Genomic DNA, 11,656 nt, shown 5'->3' with positions numbered 1-11,656 from the left:
CTGCAGTGCCCTGCCTAAGTTAGCCTATTTTTCAGAAAAGAGGAGTCTTGAGGATTGTGTTGCCTCATGCAAGGCCAGCTTGAATGCACCACAATGACTTCTGGCATGAAGCAATGCCAGGTGTACCCCCTGAGGATCATCCTTCGCACCATCCTTTGGTTTTGATAGTGTGATGCAGGGTTGCTTAATGTGTCTTCTGAACAGAGCCATCTCCTGTCCAGCAGGCTTTCTTAACTTAGGCTCTGTGGCCCTGCGCAGTGTAAATGTGGCTGTCTTGCTTTGGGACACAAGTAGCTTTGTGCAGGTAAGTTACCTATAGGAAACTGTTTATTGCAGCTTTATTTCTGCATCTCATAACCTTCTTTTTGCCATTGTTATTGTGCCTTTTCTTTTTCAGGAGAAAAAAATTTTAAATCCTTTCTGGATTTTTTTAATGGGTTTTTTTTGTTGTTGTTTTTCTTGTGATTTAACAATAGATGATTACTTTTATTAAACCTCTGACTGTCTAGCAAGAGGATTAATTAATAATGAAAGCAGAATACTCAAGTGTTTTTTTTTTTTTATGCTGACTGATATAATGACATCAGCTTGGGCTCCTGTGACCACTCACTCCCTAAGGATGGAGAGCTCTCCGAGTCTTTGTACTGATGCGCTAAAGAAAGGATCTTTCCAAAGGGAAGGCTGCCAGTTGTGCCAAACCCTGCTGAATGATTATGCATTATTTGGCAACAGCAGAATTTGTTTGATGGTTCTGTCATGTGTGGGGCTATTTAAGTTGTGCCAAAATCACTTTATATACATACTCTGGCCAAACTGGAATTGACTTTGCAGAGGTGAAAGGTTAATACTGTGTTCCAGAAGCTGCCCTGCTCCTTTGAGATTTATCTTTATGGAAGGAAAAGCAAAATTTGAATGGAAGTTATGACACTGGGTTTAGTCCAACAGATTTTGGTCTAAAACACTATTGGCACACACTGACTACTGTGTCTTATGTCATCTTCCAAAAAATCCCACTGTACTTCACATTAGTTTCTCCCCATGTTGTTCTAAATTGGGTCTTTTAAGTGCAGTAACTGAAGAGTTCAGCATTTTGCAGGTATTTACTGGTTTGAAATAAATATTTATAGCTTTCTTTGTAGTCACTTTCTGAATGTGTCATGTGTTACCATTCAAAATATCATCTTCTTTAAATATTTTATTTTAAAGCTATGGCCATTGCATGCCTATATATTTCTATATATGTGTAGTGTGTGTGTGTCTTAACATTATAATAATGCTTTTATAATCCCTTTGATTTTCAGCAGCAAGGGAAGTTCCAGCCACTCGATCAAGTTGTGCTAGACTCAGAGTACCCTAGCTGCCCGTTGCTGCTGAAGTGTGCAGACGTTAAACAGTACATACATCATGTAACAGAAGAAAAAGATGAAAAAAAAGAGCTGGGGGGCAAAAAAAAAAGGTGGATTTGTTAGTGTCACTTCATTACAAGATAGATTTAAATACTGGTTTTTGCTTTACCAAACACCCAAGGTGCTGGATGAAATTGTACTTTAAATACAGAAGTTTAGGCTTAGAAGTTGTCATTGCAGTATTGTGAATAGTAATAAGTAGATGTCAGATTATCTGCTGTAACTCTAAGATACTTGTGCAGTCTTGTTGTTAGGTGTCATGCAATGATAAACTGATCAGAGCTGTCTTCTTGATATTATTTTATGTGTTGTGAACTTTCTTTGCCACTTGACAAAAGTTTTACATCTCTCTAAATTCTTTATTTAGTGTATGATGGTCTGATGTGGAAGAAGTTAACATTGTCCATTTGGCTTTTTTTCTCCCCTTGTCATAAAGCATTCAAACAATAAGTAGGAAAAAGCTGGAGAAGAGAGAATATGCTGCTGAGAAAGGAGATCACAGGTTTTCTAGCTTTGCGTAATGTAGTGCTGTGGGTTTAAGTTCAAAAATATATATTTTTTTAATATATAACTTGACTGGGATACATAAGTGTATGAGAGAGAAAACCTAAATAGAAAAAATGAGCAAAGTATCAATTCTATACATGGTTTCCTCAACGTTTGCCCAGAATTCTTTTTGTTATTGAGACATTTACTTTATTTGAGGACAATATATGCTTTCTAGGGAAGAGGAAGGAGCATTAAATAATTTTCGCAGCTTGGTAGACCTGCAAAAGATAAAAGACCTCAGTTTTTATATTCAGTCCTTTAAAGACCTTTCTCCTTATGCTTGCTGACTTGGTGATAGTTAATGGAGATTTAACTACATGATGATGGAGATCTACAGGAGGAGGTATAGGAGTGTGAGAACATGGAATCTACCACCAAGTGCAAAACAATTAAGGTGTCTGACCCTTTATGCATGTAGAGCTCTTCCAGGGAGTTGAAGTACACAGATTAAAAGCCAGAAATATTAGAAATTTGCTTTCACAAAGCACTCTGCCCGTGTCATTGATACATATATAGGAAAAAATATTTAGGTCATCTACAGATAATTGGGAAGTGGCTAAGGAAAGGTGATAGAACAGCGAAAACACTGCTAAGAAGTAAAACACCAGACCTCTTTATTGCTGTTTAGGACATCAGTACAGAGGGCAGGGGCAGGATGTGTTTCCATTGAAAATGGTCACTTTAACAAGAGAGCAAGAAATCTGGGCAGCAAGACTGTTGTTACATTCTTGCTGGGACTGCAGTGGTTGGAGTTATGTGGTGTTGTGATACTCCTGGATTTCTGAAATAGCCTTTGGAAAACATTTAATTACGTTCAGTGTCATTGGGAGCAGGCAACCTTTTCTTTGGGCGAGTTCTGACTTTTTAGAAGGCTTCTTTAAGACAGGTGCATCTGAACTGCAAAACTGCTTTTGCCTTCCATGAAGTGATAAATACTTCCAGTAAAAGCTATTATTAAGCTTTCAGGGTATTGCTGTGCCCTACAACTTGAAGGAGCTAGGAGTGAGAGAAGGGATACTAAACTTCCGTGCACCCATCTGAGAAGGTGAAAAGTCATGACAGATCCTTTTGGCTGTCAAACTAAGTCTGTATAGGAATGTAGGACAAGGTCTGGATTATTTTTTCTGAAGGGGCATTCCATACAACAGTACTGCCTTTGGGCAGTATTTATGTTCCCTTCTTAACAGCAAAATAAAAATGAGAAAAAAATATATTTGCTATGGACACGAGGTCTTGTATCTTGGTCTAACCTCTGTATCCATTCTGAAATTGTATTTACAGTTGTTATCCACCAGAGCATCCTCTGATAAACTGTATTCTGTTAGACAGTAGTGAAGATGCTTTACTGCTTGTTTTTTTGCATTGATGTTTTTAGTAATGTATTACATACATCTATAAGTTTGTGTCATTTTGCCAGCAAATGATATTAACTGTTAAAGAAGTTATGTTCACTTCCTGGTTTTTGTTATGCAATGTAAGGTAGAAATTGCTTTTGTCATTAAAGCTATATACACATGCACACACCAGCTGTATGTGATGTTCTTGGATGTCCCTAGGCATGTACCTGCTGCTTTTTTTCTTGTTCAGGTTTGGGTGGGGTTGAAAGTAACAGTGGGGCCTGTTCTTAGAATTTCTTTCTTTATTTAGAACACCAAGGGTGTTGTGTTGTTACAAAACAGACACACTGGCACTTGCTTGCCTGTCATGCACAGATCAACTTTCTGTTCAGTCCCCTTCTATGTGTTTCATATTTTCATCTTTTATTGCCTGTAAAAAATATCAACATTATGACTGAGGTACTCTTCTAGCTCTAAAACCTGCCGTCCACTTTGTAGCCTTTCTCATTTAAGAAGTAGGGCTTTAGGGCAAGAAGTATGTGTTGCATTGAGTCTTCTACAGCTCTGATCTGTTTGGCAGAACCTAACAACAAAATTAGTTCACTTTTAATTTAATCTTATGGCATTTAACATCTGTCTAACAAATTCTTACCCTAGACTGCTCACAGTTTACACTTGGTGAATTAGCAGAAAGTCCGCCTTCCCTGGCCTCAGAGTTGAAGGGCACTGAAAATTCATTTTGCTGGATTAAATTCCCAGTTACCTGCTTTGGTAGTTGGGGAAAGGGTGTGTTACAGCTTGCTAAATCTGGGTGAGGTGGGTTGTTTGCTAATAAATTCAAACATAGGACAGAAAGTACAATAGAGAAGGTTTAAGAAAGGGTTATGAATTCCAGTTCTGGAGTGTTACTCTTTGTTTCGTTTTGCAAGGCAAAAACTGCACTGTGATCTTGTCTGATGTGATTAACATGAAGAGCCAAGAAAACTTACCTGATTAGAATAACTAAGTAATATTGCCAAGCTTGTATTCCCAGAAGGTAGGAAAAAAGGGGCCATATGAGTTTCAGAGTTATGGAAAACACTGAGAAAATGGATGTTAAAATGTGCTTTAGGCAGTTTGCTCAACAATACATCAGGGAAACTTCCAAGTCTACATAGCGATTACCCGATCGCTGAACATATTATTTAATTGTAGAACCACTTATATTCCATCTGTATTTCTCAAAACCAATCTTTCCAGATGTCTCAGACCAGTTTTATAGGCACCAGACACATTAGGGAACAAAAGGCTTTCCAATATATACTCATATTATCAAACATAGTCGCTAACTCTCACCAATATCAAATGTGCATCACATGTTAAATCCACGTTCCAATATTGAATCCTTTTGTCAGCAGTTTGTGACTTTCATAACTCACTTTAATTCTTCAGAGGTCTCAAATATTGTCAGTTTCTAGAGTTTAATAGTCAAAGCTGTCAAACACACAAAATATTTTCAAACAAAGTGATCTCTGAAGGCTTCAGTGTAATTATTTTTCACATGTTTTAATGAAAATGGCTTCACAGTTCTGTGTTTCCTTTCCCTAACTGAATCACTCTGAATCATGCTGTAGTGGGGGAGTCTGCCTGGGAATCTAGACAAGAATTAACTTTTCAGCATGGGTTGGGGGATGGTGGCCGGAGAGTGTCCCTTCCTCGAACTTTCTTAGATAAGAGAGGAATCCACGAGTCGTACGCACTGTACTTGGACCCAAACCATGTTAGCTCTTTGAGAAGCAGGTTCATGTATCCAGAGCGTCTCCCCCGTTTTCTGCTGCTTTTCTTTCAGAGCCATTTAGAAGCTTCTAACTCTTAAAGGCTGCTGCCAGCAATGTCACAGCTAATTACCTGCAGCTCATCAACTTCATGAAGCAAAGTGTATGTTAGTGGTTTTACCTTTTTGTTCTGAAGAATTTTTGCATTTTGCTCTTCTACGACTATTGGGATAGATTTAAACTTTTATCTTGTGAACAGCTTTCCTCAACCTCTCCACACCCCCTACTATGCATACACAAAGAGCAGATAATAGTTAGCTATTTGTATGCGGTTTGAAGGAGCCAAGATAAACACCTAAGAAGGAAATGCTGAAGGAATCATAAATAATATGTTGTTGTTTGCAAGGGGAGAAGGAAACTCCATTAACTGAGTGTTGGAATATCATACTGGATCAGTAAATTACATGAAACAGATGTAGGCAGTTATGGGAGTGGTATACATGAGCTTAAAACTTACTGAAATACCTGTTAAAGAAAAAGACTGAAACACAGTGGGCTCTGAAATCTCCTGCGCAGTCTTATTAGACATTTCATTCCATTTCCAAAATGTAGTTTTCTGTGAATTAATACTGAATTTTTATACTGAAATTTCCATGAGCCTTTATAATTTTCTCTTTCCTTTGCCTTAGTGTTTGTGAACTCATATCTCCACATAACTGATCATGTGTGAATAGCAAGTGTTCATGATACTCTACTTATCACAGGGGAAATGCTTTCTGAAATTCTTATATTATTGAGTTAATTTATGTTGCTCAATAAATCATAAATGAATCATGTACTTCCTCCCACTAGGAGTGTGTTTCACTATTTTGGATTCTGTATTTTTCTTTTGGTACTATATTAAACTATGTAAAAGGAGGATAGGAGTAAAACTTGTGCTTTAGTCATCGTGTGAAGTGAGAGGGGAGAACTAATAGGAAGAGGGTTTATTGAAAGGGTGGATGGTTTGTCTTCACTAAGTAACCCTCTGTCCTGGCCCCTTACTAAGTGCTGGAATTCAATAAGTAAATATTTAAGATACTAGGGTTTTGTTGTTTTGGGTTTTTTTTAAAAAGCAGTCATGGAACCAACGTTTTGTGTTGTGAAGTATATAGTTAAAATGACCAGTTTGGTGACTCAGGGGAGTGAAGGTTTGGCAAACTACAAGGGCTTGAGAGGAGTCTTAGTGAATTCAGGCAGCCCAAGATTACACATAAATAAAAAAAATATGTGCGTTGCTGGATTAGAGCCTGATTAAAGAATTGTCAAGTTGTTCAGACTTGTGCATATCAGCTCAGTCTGTTTATTTTTCCACATTTCCAATATTTTTGAAACTTAATGCCCTGATATCAAACATGTGCAAGCCCCAAATTAACTTTCATGCTGTATTTACAACTTAAAAGATTTAAATATATTGAAAATGCAATCCGAACCAGTCATGACTTTCTTCCACTTACTTGTTTTTTCTCAGAGATTGGCAATCAGAAATTCCACAGATACAGCCAAGAGAAGACACTGAAGTGGTTAAAGAAAAAGGTATCGTGTTTCTTTTTGCTTTCAGAATTGCTTTATGCTTAAAGTGAAAATGCTTGTTAGCTTGTCCATATCTGCATTTGAGCCAAGTGGGTATGTGATGAGGTATTAAGAGAAACAACAAGTTTGTTATGTTTCTTTTTGTGACGGGGCTGGTATGAAAGGGATTCGTGGAGTGTGGAGAGGCAGAAGAAGCAGCTGAAGTTCAGTTTATCACTGTGTTCTGTAGGTTTTGCATAAGGTGAAGGACTTGTCTTTTGCTTTGCCCACTTCACAGATGGGCTAGAGGAGAGCTTTGATTGTTGCAACTTTTAAATTCTGCAATGCTTCGAAGCTGGACAGAAATACCTTCGTTGTGTGCTACCAATGGAGTTCCTCATTAAGTTCTCAGAATGGCAGTCTCTCAGAATGATCCTGGTATGGTTACTGCTGTCCTGATCCACTCAGGCTGTTCAAGAGGTCTGTACAGTATGCAGAAGATAAACTAGTGTTATAGCTAAGCTTGATGTGGTCTGTGTTCTGATACAAAGAAGGCGAATCTCATTTTACACATGCACATGTGCCCCTACTATGGTACCACTTTGTAGAAAAAGATTGTATGTGTCACGTGGTACAAGGAAGCCTTATCATTTAAATTAGTCAATGCAAGCACAAAATCTGGTCTACTTCCTGAAATGATGAGGCACGGGGATGTCTATTTTGCACTGAATACCTGAATATTTACATTTGAACAGGTACCTGTTTGTGTTGATGAAAATATCTTCCTCTGCCAGTTATGTCTCTGTTAGATCCATTGTAACAGTGCCCTGTAAAGTCCTAAATCTTTCATTTTCATTAGGACTGTCTTTGCAATCCAGCTGAGCTCAGACATTCCGTGTTCTCTGAGCAGGTGTATTTCTCACCTGTATAATCATGGCTATTGCATCTGAGTAGCTCAGCTCATCTTAGGGTGCTGCAAAGCTGGTGCTGTGTTGCCAAGGCAACATGTTCAAAGACATGCTAGTTTCTTTGGGTTATTTGAGCTCATATGCTAGTCATTACAAATGTATATTAAATTTCACCACAGTCCATAACTTGAGTGTTTTATATGCTTGAAACAAAATTACAAGAGCTTTGTCACTGTATTAACATGTGCATAACAACACTGATTCAGACATTTCATTCTGTGGTTTCCTATAGGTCAATCAAACAGTGAAAGCACTTAAAAGCAACAATATATGTGTAGGTGAAAGGGTATATGCAGCTACATTTATCAACATTACACAGATCACAGATACTAAAGAAGGTAAGAAGACTTAACATTGTAATGAATTCCATTTTTGCGAAATTGCGTATGTGGAGATAAAACACATTATTACAATCTAAAATGTATTGAAATTGGCCTTTGCAGTAAGTTCTGTGTACAGAAAGTTCAGTATATGTTGTGACTGTATGCCTTGACGTTTTTACGTTCTCTGGTATCTTCCTCAGATAACATTGTAATTAATGGTAGATCTCAGCTGGGGTTCCTTTAGCCTCTCCTTAGTTCAAGAAGATGTTTTTCTCAGTGAAATATGTGCTGAAGTGCTTTGCTGAACTGAGACTCTTGGACAATAGGACATATGCTTATGTATAAGTATCCACCCATAAGTGTCTCTGTATTAGAACAGAATTCTTATTTATTATTATTTTTATTAGCATGCAAATGCTTTTCATAGAATTCTCCAAAAAGGGAAGAGATCTTAGGAAGTCACAGCCACAGAGTAAAAGCTGCTGGTCTAAATGTTACTTTATGTGACAAATGTATATAATAAACAAGTATGTGCTTATTAAGGGCAAAAACTTTAATAGTATGAGGATTGAATTGCTCTGAAATTGACAATCCTGGTACCAAAAAGTCTGGAGTGATCCTGTTTGCTTCTAGTCACCTTTTCCCTGGGGGGGGACAGGGAAAGTTACTGGGATATGAAGTTTTGTGGAAAAACCTGAAAATGGGCTTGGAATAAATTCTTTGAATGTTAGTGAAAATTAAGAAAAGTTTAGAACAAGATGAACAAAAGTAAATTGTTTCTTATTACAAAGACATTCAGAAGCCTGCATGCTTTTGAAAAATAAGGAGAAACAAAGCAACTTGCTGACGAAGTGGAAAATGAGTTACCAAGTAATGATATCAAAGGAAACAACATAAATGAGATTTAAGAGGCAACTAGACAGTTTTATAGAACAGAGATTGTAATATATGGTTTTTAAAAAGAGGCAAAGCTGCAAAACTTGCAAGTGCTTTACAGTAGCTTCTCATCCTTTTCTCCACAACCAATTTTTTTAAGAAAAGAGAAGATTGTCCTGACAGCAACCATCTTGACTATGCTTAAATACTTTATCTCTGAAATTTGTAATTAAATAGCTTATGTGCCGTGTTTTTTCTACCTTCCTCCTCACTTACAATAACACTGATACAATAGTCTTTGAAAAAACTTCTTTTAGATTTAGAAAAGCAGCATTGAAATAGGGAATACTGGGGGTTAAAAGTAGGTAAGTCTTGGAGGCAGTCCCACTGCATGTAGCAAGGTGAATGACAGGAAGTCAAATGGACCTTACTCAACACTTATTTTTAATAAGACTAATTTTCTTGTCTGATCTTTTCACTGCCATGACAGTGCAATTTATTTCCGTAGAGAATTGCTTTCGTAGGGGTATTATGAAATTTCAGTACCTTATAAATAGATGGGTATATGTAGTTAGCATCTACAGATGTTGTAGGGCAAAAATCAGGGAGGATATAATAAGTGCAAATGGGGAAAGAGCGGAGGTTTAACATGTGAGACCTGAATATTTCATTCAGAAGACAAAGAAGGGAGGTGTGCAAGTATTCCTGATGTTTGACAGGAGGTTAATAACAAAGCAAGGCTGGGGTGAGAACACAGACTCCTTAGAAGGCAAACAGTGGTATTTTAAAAATGGTAAAGGAAGTCAGTGAAACTGCCTCGAGGCAGAAATGCAAAGAGGATGGATTTTGTATTTAGTACAAAATAATAGGAGTTGACTTGGACTCACTCATTCAGTGTCATAATGCAAAGAGTGAAATGATGAGAATATTTTTCTTAAGCGATAAATTGGACATATTCAGTGCTGAGGTGAAATTGTTCTGGAGTGGAATTATTTCTTTTTCTCTCTTGATCCTTGATGAATCTAGGCAGTGGAGAAAGAGAAGTGCAGATAGGAGATACTAAGAATTTTATGTCAGTATAGTTGAAATATATATGCTGGCGTCAGTTTGTTAATGCTTTTTGCTTCAGTGCCAGTTTGCACTGGGCTTTTTAGATTTAAAAAAAAAAAAAAAAAAGGTAACCATCTCTGGCACAGAAGAAATAGTTCTTTACCACCCTGAGGCTAGTTTACCGTGTGCTTGTGAACTCTCTAAGTGTGTAGGCATATGAACAGATAGAGCTGGCCTGTTTCAGATGGAATTCAGAGGCTAGATTTTAGCTTAATGTCTGTCTGGCGAATACTTCCTGTGCACGGGTGCAGTTACTCCCTAGCAGCCCCAACAACAGCAAGTTTAAAAAAATCCAACCCGTGATCAGTAAATGCTGTGTAGAACGTGACCGGAAAAGATCTGTTTTAGGACTTCATGTTATAAAAGGGTCACTTTTTTTCCCCCAGTCTCTCAGAAAAACATTTATAGTAGGAGTGCCCTGTACTGAAAACAGCTTCTAGTAGTTCATATTTCCACAGATAATTATCCCATCTTGCCAGTGATGTTTAGATAGGCCTTGGCATTTTCCATAAAGTACTGAAATTAAGTACAAGACTTTGAAATAGACTCATTGTCTCATCTAATTGTTTTCAGTTGAAGCCAGAAAATGTACTTTAGTACTGAAACACTTGCCAAATCATTGTAAGATCCAGATGCTTTAAAATTAATGATTGTGTGTTCTGTTGAGTCAGCTTTTTACTTTTACAGGTTTTTAAAATTTAATTTCTTCGGAAAAATACATGATATCTCGTATTCTCAGAAAGTGAGCAGCTTTTGTAAAGTACATACAGCAGATATTAATAACATGTGCTGACAAAGTGAGTGCAGTAAGTCTTTACTTTTAAAATAAACCTACAAGTGTCATATAACATAAACTACTCAACACAGAGAACCATCACAGTGTATCCATTAGAAGTCTCTTACTATTAATTCATCCTTATGGTTTATGATGGTGCATGCAACATGGCTAAGGCAACATGACTATATGTATAATATGAATGTTCTTTTTCTTCTCCTTCCCACTTCCTGCCCTGTTTTTGAAGACTATTTACGGTATGCCCATGGGTTAATATCAGAATATATTCCTGAAGATCTGAGTAAGGAGTTGTTAAAATACTTAGGGTAAGTATTGTTCCAACTAGCTGATAGCTTTGTATGGCATGCATTAATGTCCTTTCGGTTATTTCTTTTGAGTACTGAGATTCGTTCATCAAGGTTGCAGTGAATAACACAATGAGATTATATTTGCCACACTTTAAATGTGATTTTTTCAAATGTAGATTATGCCTTCCTGTTGTTCTTAATAGCCAAGATTTTTGAAAGTAAGGTGGAGTTCTCCTGTTTTGGCTGACAAATCTAAGAACTTTTAAAAGAGCCCATGTTTCTGTATGGTGTCTGGCTCGGTTTTAGTTACCTAAGTCAGAAATATAGAGTCCATGAGCTGCCTTTTTTGCAAATGCATGCCATGTGTGAGCAGCTGATAACCAAAGCAGCATTTGTGGGGAAGGAATTATAAGGTTTAAGTCGTGCAATCCAGCTGTCTTATATATAACTTTAAATCTTTTTTTCTACAGGCTCCCAGAACTTAAAAGCCCAGCACCAGAGCCACCATTGAAGGTAGGAGAACATTAATATATTAACAGATACATTATGTTGTAAGCTAATTTCTCAAAATTATTATTAAAACTAGACTAGGCCAAGCACTGGATACAGTGCAATAAGTGAGTTGGCCTTGTGAAAAGCCAGTCTGAAATAATGCAAGAAATTTACCAGGTACTTCATATTTTTAAATAAGGAATATTT

At 37.1% G+C, this 11,656-nt stretch overlaps 1 protein-coding gene across 1 annotated transcript in view; it reads left to right on the top strand.

The window, feature by feature from the left end:
* The window catches only part of RNASEH2B (ribonuclease H2 subunit B), a 33,883-nt gene that overhangs the window by 14,885 nt on the left and 7,342 nt on the right, over positions 1–11,656 (top strand). The window contains exons 5-9 of the mRNA XM_029086224.1: positions 1,302–1,420; positions 6,555–6,621; positions 7,798–7,903; positions 10,897–10,975; positions 11,428–11,470. Coding sequence (XP_028942057.1) covers positions 1,302–1,420; positions 6,555–6,621; positions 7,798–7,903; positions 10,897–10,975; positions 11,428–11,470 — 414 coding nt within the window. The remainder of the gene's footprint in view (positions 1–1,301; positions 1,421–6,554; positions 6,622–7,797; positions 7,904–10,896; positions 10,976–11,427; positions 11,471–11,656) is intronic.

The sequence above is a fragment of the Antrostomus carolinensis genome, unplaced genomic scaffold (genome assembly GCF_000700745.2).
Source record: "Antrostomus carolinensis isolate BGI_N321 unplaced genomic scaffold, ASM70074v2 scaffold5430, whole genome shotgun sequence".
NCBI lineage: Eukaryota > Metazoa > Chordata > Aves > Caprimulgiformes > Caprimulgidae > Antrostomus > Antrostomus carolinensis.
This window is presented reverse-complemented; position numbering and strand designations above follow the sequence as displayed.